Source organism: Helianthus annuus, chromosome 11 (assembly GCF_002127325.2).
Source record: "Helianthus annuus cultivar XRQ/B chromosome 11, HanXRQr2.0-SUNRISE, whole genome shotgun sequence".
NCBI classification, from domain to species: Eukaryota; Viridiplantae; Streptophyta; class Magnoliopsida; order Asterales; family Asteraceae; genus Helianthus; species Helianthus annuus.
The window spans coordinates 3,592,392-3,614,042 of record NC_035443.2 but is presented as its reverse complement, the minus strand read 5'-3'; the positions used below and the strand labels follow the sequence as shown (position 1 = coordinate 3,614,042).

The following is a 21,651-nucleotide window of genomic DNA, read 5'->3' as shown; positions in this document are numbered from 1 at the left end:
ACTCGTCACTAGGCTTGACACGAATGGTGACACGTGTCGTCACCGGGTTTCGCCTCGTAGCCCAACTGTCGCGGCCCGTGTAGTAGACGACTAAGGTCTGCGCGCCCCGCGACGACCCCTTAAATTTCGTTTTTATTTAATTTTTTAATTATGTATGGATGTTTGGGCTCGGTTTTCACATACGGGGTATATATTGAGACATATAGGAATATTTTAAAATATATTAGGGTGTCGAAAATACTTAGGAGGGTTGTTATAGTTTAACCTAATTGTCAAACCCTAATACCTTGAGTAAGGGCTATGGATTCGTTAATCAAAATTTTCCCCCAAATTTTGCAATCTTTGTACTTTCCTTTTTTAAACCTAAAACGCGTGAAATATTGATTGAATCAATTTATGTGTCTATTTTTATGTTAATTTCAGTATTTACATTTCAAATTGTTATTTTGAAAATTTTTGGGTGGTGGTGGGGTGAGGTGGGGTGGGTGTTTAGGTTTTGGGTGATGATGTAATAGGTTTAATTTTAGGTTATTGAACATTTGTCACTCTATATAAATCCTTCTTACACTTCTTACAATTAGAAGCCTTTGTAGAATAACTTGACACTTCTTACAATTATATTACCTTAAAATACACATAATAAATAGCATGTTGAAGTTGTTATTTCTACAAATAACTAACAAATTATGTACTTTTAGGTGTATTCATAGCCAAATAAACATAAATGTAAAGAACTATTTTACATAAATACCAAATCCATAATCCTAAAATTATTAAAAAAAAAAACTAGAAATGATACAAAGAAACCAACATCTTTTTATAACAAAGTTAGAGGTGCCTAAACAAAAGGATACCATGGTTAAATTACCAAAATACCCTCAACTAGTCAGTCAGTGTTGTCTCCAACACCACTTTGGTCATTTTTCCTAGCCTGCCCACCACTTGACCCTAAAGAATTGTTATCTACACTCCCCCAGAGTTGCTCACTGAGTTGACTCGGCATCCCGCTCGGTGCGGGTCCCACAATCCCGTTATAACCATTCGCCAGCGGCATACCCATTAACCCATGTCCGTCGTTCAAGTACGTCGGGTAAACAGTCAACGGCAATGGTCCCCCCCTCATGCCAACCATTGCCGGACCACCCCACGGAACCCTAGGTGGAACCGCCGCCATCCCGTAACCGCCAACCGGATAACCGCCCCCAAACACACCACCACCGTACGGATAACCACCTCCGTAGCTCGGAAACATTCCATAACCGGAATAAACATCGTACATGGGTCTATACAGGGCGGCCGGTTGTTGTCCGCCACTAAAGTTAGAATCCCTATTGCCGCTAGTAATTCCGCCGCCAACCTCTTTCGGTACCGCCCTTTTGACCTCAACAAGTTTACCGCCCAACTCATGGAAGCTTTTTTGCATGACTTGTTCAACCGAATCCTCGGAATCAAACGTGATGAACCCGAACCCACGTGGCCTGTGGGTCACGTTATCGTGCATCACAACCACGTCGGTAATCCTACCGAATTTTTCAAAGTAGAACTTGAAATCGTCTTCGGTTAAGTTTGCAGATAACCCGCCTACAAAAATCTTTTTAGTTTTTAAGTTGTCGTTGGTTTTAGTACCGTTATTTCTGAAATTCCTGTTTTGCCCTCGGTTCTGTTCTTGCTGGTTTTGATATTGTTCACTTCTTGGTACCGCTTTTTTCACTTCAACCTGTAAAAACCGCCAAATGTTTAGGGTTAAGGGTTTAGGGTTTAGCAATCATTAAGTAAAGGAAAATAAATGCGGGTTCAGTTGGGCAGTTGGGGTTTGACTATTTTGACTAAGACGAGTTTCACACCTGGAAAACATAATAATTTCGACAAATTCATAGGTCTCCAAAAGTAGGTACCAAATTCGGCCCATCAACTTGTGAACGGGTCGATTAAGGTTATATTTTTTAAGGCTGGCAAATCGAGTCTTAACAGGTTTCTGACGGCGCGCACAACATAAGTTTCAAACATGATTACGACTCGTTTAACTACTTTCTACCTCATGTTTATAAAACAGTTTTATGTTTTACGTACAAAGATAAATAAATGATAGATCCTAACATTGTAATTTTTATTATTTTAAAAATTAAAAAAGTCAAAGGGTGTATTTTCAGTCAAACAGGTCTAATCGTGTCTTAACAGGTACCCAATTGCCAGCCCTATTATTATTTTTTGTCTAACGGGTCAAATGGGTAAAGTAAAAAAAATAGATGTATTTTTAAGGTATTGACCCTTCTAAATCAATTTATTCAAAAAATATTATAATTATTCAAAAAATAAATACTTTTTAAATAAAATTTTTAGCACACTAATAATTTATAAATAGCTTTAAAAAAAACAGATGAAAGTATTTCAATCCAACCTAACCCGACCGGTAAAAAGTATGGCCTGACCGATTACCTGCCCCCCCCCCCCCCACTTTTCCTCAATTCAATTAAATTTCTTTTAACTAGGTTACAACAAAAAAGCAAGTTAAGTCCCCACAACGGTGGCTTAGCGGTCAGGGACGTGCAGCAAAAAGCGGAGGTCAACCGCATGTACTTTGTTTGCGGTATGCACGGTTTACCTCTCATGTTGGTCATGAAACGAGTCGATAGGGGACCCCATAAAGAGGGTTACTCAAAAAAAAGCAAGTTAAAGTCAACATAATTGGCAACTAAAAAAAAAAGTCAAATTCAACCTACGTTGCTACTTTCGAACGCAAAATCAAGTCACGCTTTTTATTTATATCTCAGAAAAGGGGCGTTTCCAACAATCTGGCTTTTTCATAGCCATAGTTGTCAATAGCGATCGCTACGCTCGCTATAGCGAATAGCGTATAGGTCTAGTCTTGCTATAGCCTCTGTAGCGATAGATAGCAATGGTAGCGACCTTTGATTTTTAATTTTTTTTAATGTAAATAGCAATTAAATATAGCTATAAAATAGCTGGATTTTAGGTTTTTGTTAAATATACATGTAAAATAGCGTATACACCAGGGTATTTTGATATAACATACATATAAAAAAAATTTAAGAATTTTTTTCTAGTGTATCGCTATTTATAAAATAGCGCCTGCTATTTATCGATATTCGCTATGTAGCATATAGGTACCTTATCGCTATTCGCCATTAAAAAGTTGCTCGAGATAAAACTAGTTTATTATTTTTATAATCTAATTATTACTTTCAAAAAAAATTCCAAAAACTGCCAAAATTTAACTTTAAAGACAACTAACATCACACTAAAAAGCCAAAACTATTGTAAAGTTACATATGATATCTAGCTTTGATCACCCAAATATTCTCTTTATGCAGCAGATATCGTCAATTCAATATCAAACCGAAAATTTAAAGACCGCGTATATTAATTTTAGGAAAAATTATAAGTTTTGTCCTTCATCTTTATACCACTTTTCAGGCGGTGTCCTTTTTAACGAATGTTGACAGGCGGTGTCCTTTACTAGGTATTTTGTTGCAAGTTTAGTCCTTTACCTAGGTATTTTGTTGCAAGTTTAGTCCTTTACACCCAACAATTAACAGGGTTTTTTAACTGGGTTGGGTGTAAAGGACTAAACTTGCAACAAAATACCTAGTAAAGAACACCGCCTGTCAACATTCGTTAAAAAGGACACCGCCTGAAAAGTGGTATAAAGATAAAGGACAAAACTTGTAATTTTTCCTTAATTTTAAGTTCAAAAGCAACTAATATAACACTCAAAAGTCAAACAATAGTAAAAGAAGTAAAGAACCAGACTACATTGAACTCATATTGCCAGATTAATGAGTTTCATTTGTAGAACGACGACTTCGAACCGAAGTCGAAAACGCGCATAATTTAGCTATTTAACTAATATAACACACAAAAGTCAAAGTGTCAAACAATGGTAAAAGAACCAAACTATATATAGTTCTAGTTACCATATTATTGAATTCTTTATGTAGTAACAATCGTTTCGAACCCGAAGTTCGAAAAGCCACCTAGATTTAGTTATTAAACTTCAAACATCAACTAATATAACACTCAAAAGGCAACAATAGTAAAAGAACCAAACTATATAAAGCTTTAATTTCCATATTACTAAATTCTTTTTGGAGTTAAATGCCATTTTAGCCCCTGTGGTTTGGGCCATTTTGTCAGTTTAGTCCAAAGGTTTCATTTTTCGCCTGTGGGTCCAAAAAGGTTTCACCGTTGCCATTTTAGTCCACTGGATTAACTTCATCCATTTTTTCTGTTCACGAGAAGGGCAATTCGGTCATTTTATATGGCTGAAATGCCCTTCTAGTTAACAGAATTACATATAAAATGACCGAATTGCCCTTCTCGTTAACAGAGAAAATGGATGAAGTTAACCCAGTGGACTACTAAAATAGCAACAGTGAAACCTTTTGGACCCGTAGGCGAAATATGAAACCTTTGGACTAAACTGGCAAAATGGCCCAAACCACAGGGACTAAAATGGCATTTAACTCTTTTTTTATGTAGCAATAATAATTTTCGAACCAAGTCCAAAAACTACATACATATTGTTTATCTAACTTCAAACAACAACTAATGTAGCACTTAAAAGCCAAACAATTATATAAATTACCAAACTATATCTACCTTTAGTCACGCATTTATGGATCCTTCATGTAGTAATAACCAATATCAAACCAAATGTCCGAAAAACTTAATAAACAACTAATATGACACTCCAAATTCATGCTATTGTAAAATTACAAACTACATCTAGCTTTAATCACCAAGATATTCTCTTTATGTAGCGATCATCATCAATTCGTTATCAACCCCATAGCGATAGACTACCTATATGCTACGTAGTGACAGCGATGAAATAGTGCCTGCTATTTCGTGTTTCGCTATAGCGCCCACCATAGACGCTATTGATAACTATGATCAACCCGATAGTATGAAATCCGCGTATATATTTTTAAATTTTAACTTCAAAGGCAACTAATATAACACTAAAAAATCAAACAATGGATAAAAAAACTATGTCAAGCTCTAATTACCATATCATTGAGTTCTATATGTAGTAACAATCATTTTCAAACCGAAAGTTATTAAAGCAACTAATATAACCTCAAAAGTAAAAAAAAATCGTAAAAGGACCAAACTATATCAAGCTCTAATTACCATATTATTTAGTTCTTTATATAGTAACAATTGTTTTCAAATCGAAAGTCCAAAAACCGCCATAATTTAGTTGTTTAACATCAAACAACAACTATTGTAACATTCAAAAGCCAAACAATAATGAAACTACCAAACTATATCTACCTTTGATCACTCATTTATGGACCCTTTATTAGTAATAATCACTATCAAAGCAAAAGTCCCAAACCTACCTAAAGTAACTTAATAAACAATTAATAACAACAACAACAACAACAACAACCATACCCAGTATAATCCCACATATAGCGAAGCTATTGATAGGGTCTGGGGAGGGTAGGATGTAGGCACGCCTTACCTCTATCCCAGGGGATAGAGAGGCTGCTTCCAGTGAGACCCCCGGCTCCAAAATTAATAAACAATCAATATGACACTCAAAAGTCAAACTATTGTAAACTTACAAACTATATCTATCTTTAATCACCCATATATATTATCTTTATGTAGCAATCATACTCAACTCATTATCAAACCGAAAGTCTAAAAACCAACCCAAGTACTTATTTTAACTTCGAAAGCAACTAATGTAATGCTCAAAAGTCAAATGCTAGTAAAAGAAGCAAACTATATCAACCTCTAATTATCATTTTATTGATTTCTTTATGCGGTAACAATCATTTTCGAACCAAAAGCCCATAAACTACCTAAATTTAGTTATTTAACTTGCAAAAACAACTAATATAACACTCAAAAGCCAAACAACTATTAATTTACCAAACTACTTTATCTACCTTTAATCACTTAATCATGTATCCTTTATCTAGTAATAATCGTTATCGAACAAACCTATATGTTAACATAATAATAAAAAAGCTAATATACAACCTATATGAAACAAATTCATTAGTCAACACAACACAACTCAATCCGGAAAGAAAGAAAGAAAGAAAGAAAGCAACGAAAAACAAACCGTTCTGCCAAGAATTGTATGGGTGTCAACAAGAACTTTATCAAGAGCCGACGCATCCGAAAACGAAACAAAAGCGAACCCACGAGGGGTACCGGTGGCTCGATCTTTAGCAATCACCGAACCCACAACAGTTCCATAGCTTCTAAAATGTTCTCTTAAAGTATCTTCTGTTGTCTCCCATGAAATCCCACCCACAAACACCTTACTATTATCACAATCATCCATTCTTAACCTTATTTAAACCCAAAAAAAACAGCTGTAAAATCTAAATTACAAAAAAAAAAAAAAAAAAAAAAAAAACAACAAAAAACAAGAAAAGATAACCCTTTTCTTGATCTTTCTGGGTATTCAAAACAAACTACCAATTGGGTATATTAACAACAAAAATCCCAACAAAGATTGGGATTTTGAACATAAAGCAAGCAACTTTCTTGATTCTTGACCAAAGATAACAATTTTCAAGAACACCCAGATGAAAATTGTTTAAAAAAAGTTAAAAAAGTTAAAAAAAAACAAGTTTTTGGAAGAATTAAACAAAACCCTTTTAGGGTTTTTAGGGTTTCAACAAAAGGAAAAAAGGGTATTTGTCAAATTGCTGTGAACATTGGCATTTTGAAATAGAAAGAACAGAGATTGCAAATAAAACCCTTGTTGTTGAATTTTCTAGGGTTCAAGAAACAACCCCCAAATTGGTGTGAATCGAATTTAGGGTTTGAAATGGAAGAAAGATTTGGGGAAAATGGTGTGGAGAATATGAGTGAGTTATGAACAAAAAGTAAAGAGAGACCTGGGGTGTGGGAGTGGAGATGGGGTTTGTTTGACTTTGACTGTGGATCTTGTCAAGTTCCCCAAAGAGTGTTGTTTGGATTAGGTTTATAGGTCAACTATTACGAGGAATCCCAACTCACAATATCATTATTTTTTTAATAATTATTATATTTATATTTAAATAATATAATATTTTAATTGATTTTTAAATTATTGTTTTTAACGAGAATTTGAGTTCAATCTCATTTTAGTCCCTCTGTTTTAACCTATTTTATCAGTTTAGTTTAAATGTTTTATTTTTCATCTATAGGTTCAAAAATGTTTCACCGTTTTCATGTTAGTACATTGTGTTAACTTTATCTATTTTTCTGTTAACGAGAAGGGCAATTCGGTCATTTATATGGTCGAATTGCCCTTCTAGTTAAGAGAATTACATATAAAATGACCGAATTGCCCTTCTCGTTAACAGAAAAAATGGATTAAGTTAACTCAGTGGACTATAATGGCAACGGTGAAATATTTTTGAACCCACAGGCAAAAAATAAAAACTTTTGTACTAAACTGGTAAAATGGCCCAAACCACAAGGACTAAAATGGTATTGTTGTTAAAAAACTAACTTTGGAATTGTTTTTAACGATAATTTTTATATGTAAATGCCATCTAACTTTGGAATTGTTGTTAAAAAAACTAACTTTGCAATTATTTTTTAGAGTGAATGTGAGGCAATCATAATACAGCCAAACCATTTAGTAATGTTATTGAATATTATTTTATACTAGTTTAAAATATTCTATTGATGTAAGTAAAAACATTATTTGAGTTATACTAGTAACTTTTAAGAAACATGGTGTGTATAATATGGTTTTTTGACTTGTAAAAACATGGTGTGTATAAATATGGTTTTTTGACTTGTAAAAACATGGTGTGTAGTAGAAGATGAAGTACCAGAAGATTAACGACGTAGATATATATTTCAAGAATTGTGATGAAGAACTAGAAGATGAGCTGCTAAGGCCTTACTTAAAGCAAATTGATCAAGTCTTTAATAGAGGTTGAAGGGCAACAATGACCAAATGCAACAATCATCAAATAGATTCACCAAGTGTAATACATTGTCATATTCAAATGTAAAAGATCAAATTAACAACAATTGATGAAGACTTGAAGATACAAGATCCATCAATGAAAAGTCATCCGTAGATAAAGACATAAAGAAAGCTAGTTAGGAACTAGAGAAAATAACTAGTTAAAATATAACAAATCAATTTCTCAAAAATACTAGCAAATGAAAACCTTATTTGAACTAAACTAGTTAGTTATTAGTTGTTTAAAAATTAAAATGGAAGACTTTGGTTATTTTGTTAATATTGAGAGAGATAGAACGATAATTTTACATGCATATATGAACGATAATTTTAATAAACCAAAAATGATAAAACACTATGCGAAGAAATCAATAGTTTTATATGCATATATGAACGATAATTTTAACACAAATTTGCATGTCGACTAACTAAAAACACACTATACTTACCGTTCCCACAATTAATAACAACATTAGACATCGGAATTAACAACCGGTATTAGCAAGGATTTTTTTTTTTTTTTTAATTCTTCTGGTTTTACCGTTTTAGTATAACGAGGGTTTCCATGAAAATCTCAAATAATTAAATAAAGAGTTAAATGTCATTTTAGTCTCTGTGGTTTGGATCATTTTGTCAGTTTAGTTCAAAGGTTTTATTTTTTGCATGTGGGTCCAAAAAGGTTTTCACCGTTGTCATTTTAGTCCACTGGGTTAACTTCATCCATTTTTCTGTTAACGAGAAGGGCAATTCGCTCATTTTATATGTAATTCCGTTAACTAGAATGACAATTCGACCATATAAAATGACCGAATTATCTTTCTCGTTAACAGAAAAAATGGATGAATTTAACCCAGTGGACTAAAATGGCAACGGTGAAACCTTTTTGGACACACGAGCGAAAAATGAAACCTTTAGACTAAACTGGTAAAATGACTCAAACTACAGGGACTAAAATGACATTCAACTCTTAAATAAATTTATCACTTCCATAATTAAGTTAATTAGACAATTACTAATATACCCTTCTATTAAAATGAGTAAACTGCCATTTTGGTCCCTGAGGTTTGTTTACTTTTGCCACTTTAGTCCAAAACTCAAACCTTTTGCATCTGGGTCCCTGTGGTTTCAGTTTTATTGCCATTTTGGTCCAAAAATGAAATCAGGTCATACTTGTCTTATAAAATCCTGCAATTTTGTCATTTTCCTCAGGGGCAAATCAGGTCATATTTGTCTTATAAAATATGGTATTTATTTATAAAAAAATAAATGATCATTTTGCCCCTTCGAAAAATGACAAAATAACAGCATTTTATAAGACAAATATGACCTGATTTCATTTTTGGACCAAAATGGCAATAAAACTGAAACCACAGGGACCCAGATGCAAAAAGTTTAAGTTTTGGACTAAAGTGGCAAAATTGACCAAACCACAGGGACCAAAATGGCAGTTTACTCTATTAAAATAATAGAGATTAAAATAATAGAGTTGACACATTTCATCACCAAAAATAATTGAGATCCAATCAAAATATTGAAAATCATGAATTTTGTTGTTCTTTGGAGAGTGCTATATTTTGATGGAGATGCTAAAATAATTTTACATTGTTATATTTCATGTTCGTGAATTATTTTCTACTCATATACTATTCTTCGTTTTCGTATGGTTTTATTATTTATTTTAGATATCGAAATAAAATAACAAGCTTATTTGTAATGTCACATCCTTATTGGTCTTTTATTTTTTTTCTTTACACCTTTTTGTTAGTGTATATATATGGATTTTTTTCAAGGTTTTATCATCTGATTGTGTATTGTAAAGTGGTTCTATAGTTGTTTGGATGCTTAATGCACTCAGGTTCAATTCATGGCATTATTTTTTTTATCCCCCTTTATTTCTTGTAGTGCAATGCCTCCCATTTCTTTAGCCACGCATCTTAACCGCGTCCTCTTATAGTTCCGATCTCATGTTTTAATAAAAAAAACATGGTCACAAGATCCTTTGTTTTCTACAAACCCTCCCACTCGATCGCCTCTCTTCAGCACCATCGTCAACGCTTCTCACCACCAACAGCCAAAAGCATCTTAATTGGTTGCCGACGATTCAGAGATGAAGGTGGTCGGTTGTCGTTCGATTGGGATTGCAGCGTTCGATTCTTGCCACCTTCTTCCGCATCGGTGTAGGGTGTTTTTATACTTATTGGTCTTGATCTCTATTATAACTTCAAAAGAAGATAGAACTGAAAAAGAACGTTGGAATGGAAGAAGGGTCGCCGAAGAAGACTTCTCATTGGAAAACTAAATCTATCGGGATCAAATTACTTGAGTTTTTACGCCGCCGCAACGCGCGGCGGGTAAAAAAAAACCTAGTTTGTTTAAATAATGACATGCTTTTTTCATCATTACTTTTCCTTGTTCAGAGCAGAGCCGAGCGGTAGAACCGTACACATGCATATATCATTTTTGTTGATGCTACAACTTTATTTTTTGGGTTTTCTTTATCGGTTATCATAGTGTGCGGGTTATCATACTGTGCGATACCTACTGAATTTCTACCACGTCCCCGCTACAACACAAGTTACATTATATTAGCTCTAGTGTTATTTCATTAGCTCGATTTACCTCTCACATGATGGACTCGATACCGTCTAATGTGGGCCCGTTTAAGGGTTCCAAAACTAAACATCTAGACATTAGACAATGCAATCATAACATATAAAAGTAAACTCAAACCAACATAATAGAGATCGGAAAATATTGGGCTATTAAACTCTTTACAAAACCAATTTTTTTCGATTTATTGAGATACAACAACAATCACTAAAACTTATGTGACAGTAACCTTGCCAACCATACCAGCACCTTGATGTGGTGCACAGTAGAAACTGTAAGTCCCCTTTTCGGTCAACGTCACCGAGTATTCCTCTCCACCAGCATTCAAATAATCGTCTTCACCCATCGAAATCTTGGCAGCATCCACGCCAGCAGGAATCTCGTCTTCATCGAAAACAACGTTGTGTGGGAACCCACGGTTGTTCTTGAAGACAATCTTCTCGCCAGCGGGGACACTGAAGGTGGACGGCTCAAATGCCAGTCCACCGTCATTGTCCCCCAACAGGACGTCAAATGCCAGCGCGTTGCTTGCTAGCAACGCGCTGGCTGAAACAGCGACAGCTGTAATTGCTGCGTCTTTCAGTGAAGCTTTCACTGAAAGTTTAGGGCCAGCAGCCGCCACCTTAACGTTTGTGGCGGCTGTGTTGGCCCTTGTGGCAACGGCCTTCAGGCCGGTGAATGATGGGACTGAAACAGCAGATGAAATTACAGATGCCATTTGGGTTTTTGAGGTTTTGGTGTTGTGTAGAGAAATGTGAGGTTATAAAGTGATGTGGTTGGTTTTTTGGTTCAATTTGTGTGGTTTGTGGATTGATAATATCTGTCCACGTGGATAATGTTATCTATCCGGTTGTCTGACGTGGATGTATTTGATTGGAGGGTGTGAATTATTGATATCCAATATAATTGAAGAAAAAATATTTTTTTGGGGGTTAGTAATATTTGAGTTTAAATAACTGATTTTTATATTTTGAAAATGAAAGTAATAACTGTTAAGAATGTTATAAAATAGACGGTTTGCACATTTTAAAAATATTAAAGAAACCAAAATAATATATTTTTCAATCTTTTTAGTAACTTTTGTCGATTTTTTTTTCGTATTATTATCGCATAGAATCTTGCGGATAGGGTGTAAAATAACCAAGCCATTCGTGAGACGCAAGAAATCGACTCAAATAAAAGCATAAAACTGGTCATGGTTAAAAGAGCTCGAGTTCGAGCTTTTCTGCTGAAACTCGGTTTGTAAATGAGTTTGAGCTCAAACTCCAATTATCGTACTAAAAAGCATATTATTTATATAATTTTTATTTAATGTATAAATACATATTTATATTATTATTATTATTATTATTATTATTATTTATAATTTATAATGTTATAATAAAAGTAACTAAATAACATATATATGCTACGTATAGTTACAATTATATATAAAATTAATTAAATATGTACACATATAAAATAATTAAATAACTAGTATATAATAATCGAGTCGAGCCTAAACCAAACTCTAGTTTGAAAAACCACTCAGAAGCCAAGCTCGTGCTTTAAAATAGAGCTCGAAATAAGCCGAGCTCAAACTATCTTGAGTTAAACAAGTCAAGCTCGAGTCGACTCGTTTACACCCCAACTTGCCACTCTGGCAAAACCCTTAGTTTTACCACCTTTAGTTTTAGACCAACAAGTAGTTATAACCAATGTTTTCAAAACCGGACCGCATCATGAGCCAGTTCTGTTCGCATGGTGTGGGCTGCTGACGGTTGAACCAAACGTGTCTTCCGTGTATCCGGTTGAACCAGCAAACCGGTTTTGTGGTGCGAGAAGGATGTTTCGGTACTCGGACCGGACTCTGTGGCTCTTGATGGTTGTGTATTGATTCAATGTGATTTTGTAGGTTTACATGTAAGTTAGCAGAATGATATTTACACGTTTCAAAGATCATGGTGTGGTACTTGTTATGATGTACTGCCTTTGTAGTACAAGTATTGTACTACTAATTTTGTTTTTGTTTTTTTGTTTTTTTTTTAATTTCAATTTCCAAATAGTAGATTTTTTCATTCTACATTTATTATATTTTTAATAATAAATTAAATATGATTTATGACACTATCCGAGCATTAAGACCGGTTCAACCATTCCGACCAGTAAAAGAGCAGCCGATTTGATATGTAGTCCAAATTTGGAAGCATGATTATAACGTTTAAAATAAGGATGTATGTAGTCTAAGCACGCTCTCTCCTTCATAGAGCTCGAGCTTGATTAGAAAGCACGAGATCAGCTAGTACATAATTTTTGAGCCCGGACCGGGATTGACTCATTATTATTATTATTATTATTATTATTATTATTATTATTATTACTATTAATTAATTATTTTATTTATATACATTTATAACTATTTTTGCATGTATTCATAATCATATTTTTATATATAACTAGAATTACGACCCGCCGCAATGCGGCGGGGATTCTTTAGTTATAACTAAATCGATTTAGGATAAGCACGTTATGTTGAACCCGTCAAACGGGAAAAACGTAGATGATGTAAAAATGTCCACCCACACACGCACGTTGCGTCTTGTTAACTCGCAAAATTTAGAACGAAACGTAAAAACGCTAAACCAAAGACGCACGTTGCGATGTGTTAAGTCACAAAATTTAGAACGAAGCATATAGCGAAAAATTTGCGGAAAATGAAAACTATAAAGGACCAAAGTTGAAAGTAAAAAAAGTTGTGAGGATAGATTGCAAAAGATAAAAAGTTTTGTGTTAAAAGTAAAAAAAACAAATAGTTTTGGGTTAAAAGTAATTTGTGAAATACTTTTGGGTGAAAAGTAAAAAAATCATTTTTTTTTAAAACCTCCAAAACCAAGGTTACAACAACTATATGTATAATCATTTTTTCTTTGAAAAAACTCCAAAGTCAAGATTACAACACATAAGTAAAAAAAATCAAAGTGGTTAAATCGCAAAAGATGGAAACTTTTGAATTAGAAGTAAAAAATCAAATTAATCAAAGGGGTTAACTTACCAAAAATTAAAACTTTAAAGTTAAATTGTCAAAGATTAAAACTTTAGTGTTAAAAAGGAAACAAAGATTAAAAATTTTAAACTTAAATTGTCAAATATTAAAACTTTAGGGTAAATTGTCAAAGATTAAAACTTTAGGGTTAAAAGAAAACAAAAATTAGAAGTTTAAACTTAAATTGTCAAACATTAAAACTTTAGGGTTAAAAAGAAAATTTTTCATTTTTTTTTGAAAAACTCTCAAAGCCTAACTTACAACACATATATGCACATATAAGTTGCTTCTTTGTAGTGTGTTTAATATAATGTATACCATTTAGCTATTTTACTATAAATTACATATAATCATAACAATTATTATGTATGTCTGTATATATATAATATTTAATAAGACAAGTTTAAGCTGACCTCGTTTATTAAATAAGCCACAACATAAACTAAAGCTCGTTTAAGCACGGCTCCATTCGAGGATTTAACAAGCCGATCTCAAATAGGATGTAGAAGCTTGGCTCGGTACACCCTAGCTATTCAAGAAGAATGAGTACACAAACACAGATTTATTCCAATAAATGATTTAGGAAATTATTTACAAGTAGAATAAGTACATAGAATATAGGTACAATTAAAAGAATATACATATAAATATCCATCCACATAATATAAACCTCACAAAAGTGGAAAGGGGTTATCATTTTCATCATCCATGTCAAGATACTTGAATCCAAGAGTAGTAGCATTACCATTTGGATCCTGATAATTAAAGGATTGATTCACATAGCACTTCATTTCATGAAATAGATTCAAATTATCCACAAGCTTGTGAAACACATTACATCCACAACACTGCACCAATCCAATCAAGACGTCGTTAGCCTTTGCGATTAACCACCGAAGCATCCATGGTCGGTATAAAACCAGTTTCAAGGCGAAAACCGCAAAATGCACTTGTACATAACCGCCTTATGTATCATAGTTAAAGTAAAAAAGTACAAGTGCTTATACAGATCTCGTAGTTCTCTACTTAAAATTAGTTCTAACTAGAAAAAACGGGGCAAAATACAGTAGCGGATCTAAAAAATAATTTTCAAAAAAATTACACTACTGCTGGAGCGTCAAGGGTAGCGAGGGCTACCCCTTGTTCTAAGGTATATCCACCCCTGGCAAAATACACACACCACTAGGGGTGTAAACAAGGGGTAGCGAGGGCTACCCCTAATTTAAAGTTGATAGCGAAAATCAGAAAAATAATGTATAATACGGGTTCTCTTTCATGAATTCTCTCAACAAAATTCGCGCATATGCCAAAAGATTGCCAATTTACCAAACATCTCATCGGCTCCACAATGTTCAAAGCGTCTAACAAATAAGAAATACGTCTATCAAATAGAATAATTAACACTGAAAATATAAAAAGTAGCACATAAAGCATCTACCAAAGAGAAATAGTTTTAAAAATGACGAGTCACGTGTGGCGACAGATGGCGTGTACACTAAAATGACAAATAAGATCCCATAGACGACAGGGATGAAAAGAAATTCGCCATTCAAAAAAAAAAAAATCTTTCTAAAATCAGCTAAAATTAATTTGGTTGACTTTACCCAAAAAATTAATTTGGTTGAACGGGTCATACGTTACTACAACCAGTAAGAAAAACGAAACTTGGTTACTAACACTGGTAATTAAACACAAGAGTAAACTTCCATTTTGCTCCCTGTGGTTTGGTCGTTTTAACGGTTTTGCCCCAATCCTTTAAAAATAGCCATTTTACTCCCTGATCTATGAAGCTTATCACGATTTCACTCCCTGCCCCAAGCGGAATCCATTTTAAACGTTAAAAATTGTCAGGTTTCAGTCTAGGTATTGGTCTAATTATGGTCATAATTGTCCATCATGTATTACGCACGTGACAATTTTTAATGTTTAAAATGGATGTTGTTTGGGGTGGGGAGTGAAATCGTGATGGGCTTCATAGATCAGGGAGTAAAATGGCTATTTTTAAAAGATTGGAGCAAAACCACTAAAACGACCAAACTACAGGGAGCAAAATAAAAGTTTAAACATAATTTAGTCTCTATACCTAAATTAAAGTAGGTTGCTATAAAGTTTGTTGTTTCTACTTTCTAGGACAAATAAAGATTGGACGAATAATTATAACAAATAAGCATCCACCGAAGAAATATAATTGTATAAAACATGAGTACCTGAACAAAGACGGTGCCGTCAGTATATGCATGTGGATTAATAGCACGTGTTGTTCTTTGACCGCATACATTACAAGTGAATGCAACACGCATACGGCGTCTCGGAGATTTGGTGAAGAGGGACCATGGGAAGGTGGAGATCTTGTGTGTACTGGATTCCTCACCACCACAACCACCATTTGCGGACACTGGCGGCCCTTCCATACCCGACCCTGTTGTCCAACCCCTAACATTTGCTGCACTAAGAACTAATCCCATCGCATCATCCTACAAAGAAGAACAACAAGCATGAATCAAAACCCTTGATCAGAGAATAGCAAGTGAAATGATGATGTGGCACACCACCACGTCACAAAAAATAGCATCACAACTTTTAGCTGCTATCAAAGTTACTTGAAACAATGAAAGAGAAACTATTTCTGTTACATAGGGGTGCAAACGAGCTGAGTGGCTCGCGAGCTACTCGAGATCGGCTCGAGAAAAAGCTCGAAACGAGCCGAGCCTTATCGAGCCCGAGCCGAGCTTGAGCGTCAAAACAAAGCTCGTTTGTTTATCGAGCCCGAGCTCGAGCCTCACATGTGAAGCTCGTTAGGCTCGTCGAGCCTTATCGAGCCTTAGTGTAAACGAGCCAAGTCGAGCCGAGCTTAATTAAACTTGTTTACAAGCCGACCTCGAACCAAAAAATAAGCTTATTTAGTAAACGAGCCCAAGCCCAAGCTTTACTTATCGAGCTCGCAAGCCTAAAAAGTCTATTATTTATATTACTTTTATTTAATATACTAAATAATAGATAATAAACAAGCCGAACCCGAGCCGAGCTCGAGCTTGATAAAATACAAACGAGCCGAGCCCGAGCTCTCATAAGTTAATCGAGCTCGAGCTCGAGCGTGGCCGAGCTCGAGCTCGGCTCGGCTCGTTTGCACCCCTAGTGTTACATACAATGTTTAAGTAACAATTTTTATTACATACAATTGATAAAAATGTAAAAGTAAGTTGCATTTTGGTGTAATTAACCCTAATTATAATAAGACAATCTGCTGATAAAACAAGTTACAGAAAATAGATGAGCTTCTGTTGTTTGAAATTGTAATAACCACTTAAACCAGGTAATCACATGTGTTAGCGTTTATCAAAGGGATAAGTTACATGTATCATGTATGAAGGCTAGAGCTTGGTTTTAAAATGCGCGCATAATGCGTGATGCGCCCGATGCACTAATGAGAGCGCATCGCAACAGCTGATGCGATGCGTTTACGTGATGCGAGAATATTGCGCGCATTTCGCATAATGCGCTCTGATGCATGCAACATTGTTTCTTATGCTTTTTGTCCAGATTTTATGAACTGTGTTCGGTTTTTTCCATAATTAACATCTTAGTATGCTTGATTTGAACCAAAAAACACAACTCTTATCTTCTAATTACGTCAGTTGTTTTACTTTAAGTATGTTTTTATAAGTTTTTATGTATAAATAATTTTTAACTATTTTTTTATAAAGAACGCATCACATACGTGATGCGCTCGCATCGCGCATCACGCATCAGATTTTTGGACTAAACGCATCGGAGCGCATCACGCAATTTAAAACCAAGGACTAGAGGCAGCAACCATGTCGGGGTGTTAATTTAAACAGAACATAAGCAAGTTGGTCGGTTATAACAAATGGCCTAAACAGGTTGGCGGGTCGATTTATAATTAATTCTAATTATAAGCAGGATGACCTCGGTTAACCTGAGGTCCTGAACCTGTTTATTAAATGGGTTAGAGTGTTAGACATGTAAGCCCAAAACCTAACCATTTTCTAGACGGATTTCGTGCCATTCTCTTCATGTAAATAATTTGTCACCCATGACTTAACACCGATAAGCAGGTGAACAGCTTTAACAAGCAATGCCAGGCTAGGGCTGCTTAACGAGCAATGCGAGCCCAGCCACGTTGAGCTCAGGCTCGGACTCGAAACTAAACGAGTGAGCTCGGCTCAGCTTGTTTATCTTAACGAGCTGAAATTCGAAATCAAGCTAGGCTCGTAAAAAGCTCAAGCCAGCTTGTGGCTGGATCGTTTAGATTTTTTGAATATAAGTCTATGTTGTCAAAAGCGCAAAAAGCGTGCGCGTAGGCGCTCGGGCGCACCTATAGCGCCTGGTGGTAGCCTAGGCGCAAAAATGGGTTTTTTTTGAAAAAACGGTGATGAGGCGCAAAAAGGGGCGCGACTAGGCGCAAAAACGGTGCTGAGGCGCAGCGTATAAGCAGAAAACAAAAAAAAAACGAAACCGAGTGCGTGCAAAAACTGCCTCACGCGGGCCCGGGTTTTCGGAGCTGCATTCGTGTCCGCATGAGCTCAACCAAATTCCAGCTCAAAACATGTCATAAAGCTAACTTTGTTCCCACACCAATGTGGGACAAAGTATTTACACCTTTTGAGACTTTTATTCACACACCCAAAACTTACAACATATAAGTCCTAAACTTTTGCTACTAACTATTAGCTACATGATCTTAAATGGCATATATAATAGTTTTTTAATTTTATATGTGGAATCTTATTTATTTTCAAAGCATAACATATTTTTTTTCTCTATGTGCGCTTTTCTTAAAAAAGCCCACGCTTTTTTTGCGCCTTGCGCCTAGGCTCCGGGCGAGGCCGATGCGCCTCGCCTGCGCCTTGCGTCTTTGACAACATAGATATAAGTAGAAAATAATATTTTTTTACATAAATATAAAACTCATAAACAAATGCAACATAAGCCAAATGAGCGAGCCAATGAGCTTGAGCATAGATTGATATAAAATTTGGGCTTAGAAAGATTATTGTAATCGACTACCATATGGGTTATAACCTATGTAGTTAATATCGCTGATATATCACCGATATATTTATATCGGTGATATATCGGTTATCGGTCCTCTGGTGAGATATCGGTGCAAAATATCAGTAAGAATATTATCGATACCGATATTATCGGCGATATTGACCAATATCACCAATTTTCCCGATATCAGTACTTTTCTTCTTAGTTCTACCATTCGCCTTTCTTCTTATTGTTGCTATTAGTGTTTTAAGTCTTAACGAGTTCCTACTTGCTACAATTGTTAGTGTTAAATTGTTATATATATAAATTTAGCATGATATTAAAATTACCGATATCCCACCGCGATTACCGATATCTCAAACTAAGTAGTTAATGCGGTAAAATATCGGATATTGGTCAAGGATCGATATTTGAGATATCGGTTATCGCGATGGGATATCGGTGGGATATTGGTAATTTTAATATCATGCTAAATTTATATATATAGCAATTTAACACTAACAATTGTAATAAGTAAGAACTGACTAAGACTTAAAACACTAACATTTAACAGTAACAACTGACAATTAAGACTTAAAACACTATTAGCAGCAATAAGAAGAAAAATGAACGATAGAAATAAGAAGAATGGTACTGATATCGGGAAAATCGGTAATTTATCGATCAAATATCGGTTCTATATCGGTCAAATATCGGACAATGTCGCTGATATTATCGGTACTGATATTCTGACCGATATTTTGTACCGCTATCTCAGCAGGGGACCGATAACCGATATATCACTGATACATCGGTTGATATATCGGGATATTAACTACATAGATCTCAAATATCGGTCCTTGACCAATATCCGATTTTTTACCGCATTAATTAACTACTTAGGTTATAACTTATTAACTTATAAACATTAAAACATGAAGTTAAATTAAAACAATTTACTTTGAGAAATATATTCAAAAGATCACCTTAGAGAAACTTTGATTGCTGGAAATCGGTACAATACTAGCATCATTAGACTCCGATCGGAGACCAAATTCATTATCATCATCTGCAATCACAAATCAAAAATTAAAATAATAACATAATAATAAAAATAATCATGAAAAATGATCTACAAAAAAACCCAAATTTTTAACAACTGCTTACTCTTGGAGGCTATGGAGAATCTGCAACGCCTTTTGGTGATTTGAGGTTTTGATTTTGGATAGAAGATTGAGAGAGATGATACGATTGATGCGGACGAAGCTAGGGTTTCCATGATTCTAATAATTAGGGATGATTTACTGATGGAAAGATGAAATTGTTGTGTTGTAGAGGGTGAAAATCGATTAGAGTGAGTTGTTTGATTGTGAATTTTAGGGTTGAATTGATTGTTTGAGGTATTGGTGAGGAAAGATTTGGGGGAAATCGAGTGGTTAGGGTTCAACGAATAGTGTAAAAGTTGCATAGAAGTATCTTAGGGTGGACGGGGCGTTCTCGGGGAGGGCTTGCGGTGACCACATCCACCGATCGGGAACACCGTCGCCAACGTTGCGGGGACCCGAATCGGTGAGTGGATTCGATGGTTGTTCAACGCGAGCGGTGAGGGAGAAAGATGATGGGCCCCATATTTCCAGCCAATCAAACCATTTTGTTTTTTTTTTTTAATAAAAAAACAAGGGTAGTTAAGAGGGGAGTGGCGCCATCAAATTGGGGTGTTAGGGGAGTTTAAGAGGGGAGTTGACGTGGCACACGAGGATTGGTTTGGCGTAAGAGAGGGGACTCACCTATTAGGTGAGCACCCCTTACACCCTTAGGAATTTTAAACTAATGGGTTTTCCTCCGGGTTAGCGGGTTTGAAACGTAGATACTCATAAGCAAATTGTGAGAGTTAAAGTTGTTTGACGTTTTAGTTTAGAGGTTTAACATGTCATTATTAAAGTTTAGGGGGTTAAAGTTGTTTATTATTAAAGTTGAGTGGTTAAATATGTCATTATTAAAGTTGAGTGGCTAAACATGTCATTATCAAAGTTAAGGGGTTAAACTTGTTATTGTTAAAGTTGAGAGGCTAAAGTTGATTAATGACAAAGTTGAGGGGTCAAAATTTGTGATAAAATTAAGGATGACAAAAAAACCCGAACCCGATAGGTATACCCAAAACCCGAAACATATGGGACGAGTATACCCGAAACCCAACGGGTAATGAGCCGGGTATGGGATTAGTTTTAAAAAATTTCACGGGTATGGGATTAGGTGATACCCGACCCGATTACCCGAAACCACATACCCGTTTACTCAAACTATATACCCGATCATATACCCGAAATTTTTATATTTATATTCTTATTTTTGTATCTGTTAGTGACTTATTTTAGTAGGTTTATTATGTGGAAAAAAATCTTTTCGAATATATATATTTGATAATATTATTTATAGTTTGTGTGTTCTGAAGTATATAAATATAACTATCTAAAAATTATAATGTTATGATTTTGTGTGTTATAAAGTATATAAATAAAACTATCAAAAAATTATAATGTTATGATTTTGTGTGCTATCTTTGAATCACAAATAAAAATGACATCATCCGATAAAAATTATGGGTTGAATCACAAAATAAAAGTCAATATCGACCCCAAGGGGGCAGGGGTTTGTGTTCGGGAGGTTGGGGTTTGCAATTCAGAAAGGGCGGCGCAGCTTGTTGCCCGTCTACCTTCTGTTTTGATGTAACTTAACAAGTTTTCTGGTTATATCAATCGTTAGTTGCACTTTTAAACTAAAAAGAAACAATGTTTTCTCAAAAAAAAAAAAAAATTAAAGTCCACTATAAAAAATTAGTTAAATGGGCTTAATATTTAAACTATAAATTTGTTTAGTACGTAAAAGGTTTAGAAAAAAATAATGGTTTCGCTTGTTAAAAAACAATAGTGTCGCTAAAGATTTTCCTATTATGCATTACATTTGATACGTGAAATTCAATCATGTCGGGTGTGGTGGCTCCGCCAATGCCGATGTTGATATATCAGATAAAAAAATGAGTTTGTGGTGACTTTTGAGTTTTTAGACT

At 34.8% G+C, this 21,651-nt stretch overlaps 3 protein-coding genes across 3 annotated transcripts; all 3 read right to left on the bottom strand.

The window, feature by feature from the left end:
* Positions 1 to 673: 673 nt before the first annotated feature.
* Positions 674 to 6,936, bottom strand: LOC110889200 (heterogeneous nuclear ribonucleoprotein 1). Its single transcript, XM_022136707.2, has 2 exons — positions 6,104 to 6,936; positions 674 to 1,717 (listed from the first exon to the last, which is right to left on the bottom strand). The coding sequence occupies exons 1-2, from the start codon at positions 6,326 to 6,328 to the stop codon at positions 887 to 889; spliced, it is 1,056 nt and encodes a 351-aa protein (XP_021992399.1). The 5' UTR covers positions 6,329 to 6,936; the 3' UTR covers positions 674 to 886.
* Positions 6,937 to 10,676: 3,740 nt separating this feature from the next.
* LOC110889201 (plastocyanin-like) lies at positions 10,677 to 12,488 on the bottom strand. The gene has a single exon (XM_022136708.2). It carries the CDS (start codon positions 11,283 to 11,285, stop codon positions 10,782 to 10,784), a length of 504 nt encoding a protein of 167 aa, XP_021992400.1. The 5' UTR covers positions 11,286 to 12,488; the 3' UTR covers positions 10,677 to 10,781.
* A 1,644-nt stretch (positions 12,489 to 14,132) lies between these two features.
* LOC110889202 lies at positions 14,133 to 20,039 on the bottom strand. Its single transcript, XM_022136709.2, has 4 exons — positions 19,752 to 20,039; positions 19,571 to 19,653; positions 15,797 to 16,063; positions 14,133 to 14,437 (listed from the first exon to the last, which is right to left on the bottom strand). The coding sequence occupies exons 1-4, from the start codon at positions 19,861 to 19,863 to the stop codon at positions 14,261 to 14,263; spliced, it is 639 nt and encodes a 212-aa protein (XP_021992401.1). The 5' UTR covers positions 19,864 to 20,039; the 3' UTR covers positions 14,133 to 14,260.
* Between the last annotated feature and the right edge of the window lie 1,612 nt (positions 20,040 to 21,651).

Excerpts from the sequence above, each read along its gene's own strand:
- LOC110889200 (XM_022136707.2), bottom strand. The coding sequence starts at position 6,328 with ATGGATGATTGTGATAATAGTAAGGTGTTTGTGGGTGGGATTTCATGG. Across the intron at positions 1,718-6,103 it reads ATACAATTCTTGGCAGAACG|GTTGAAGTGAAAAAAGCGGT; the intron begins GTTTGTTTTTCG and ends CGGTTTTTACAG.
- LOC110889201 (XM_022136708.2), bottom strand. The coding sequence starts at position 11,285 with ATGGCATCTGTAATTTCATCTGCTGTTTCAGTCCCATCATTCACCGGC.
- LOC110889202 (XM_022136709.2), bottom strand. The coding sequence starts at position 19,863 with ATGGAAACCCTAGCTTCGTCCGCATCAATCGTATCATCTCTCTCAATC. Across the intron at positions 19,654-19,751 it reads ATTCTCCATAGCCTCCAAGA|ATGATGATAATGAATTTGGT; the intron begins GTAAGCAGTTGT and ends TTGTGATTGCAG. Across the intron at positions 14,438-15,796 it reads ACGGCACCGTCTTTGTTCAG|TGTTGTGGATGTAATGTGTT; the intron begins GTACTCATGTTT and ends GGATTGGTGCAG.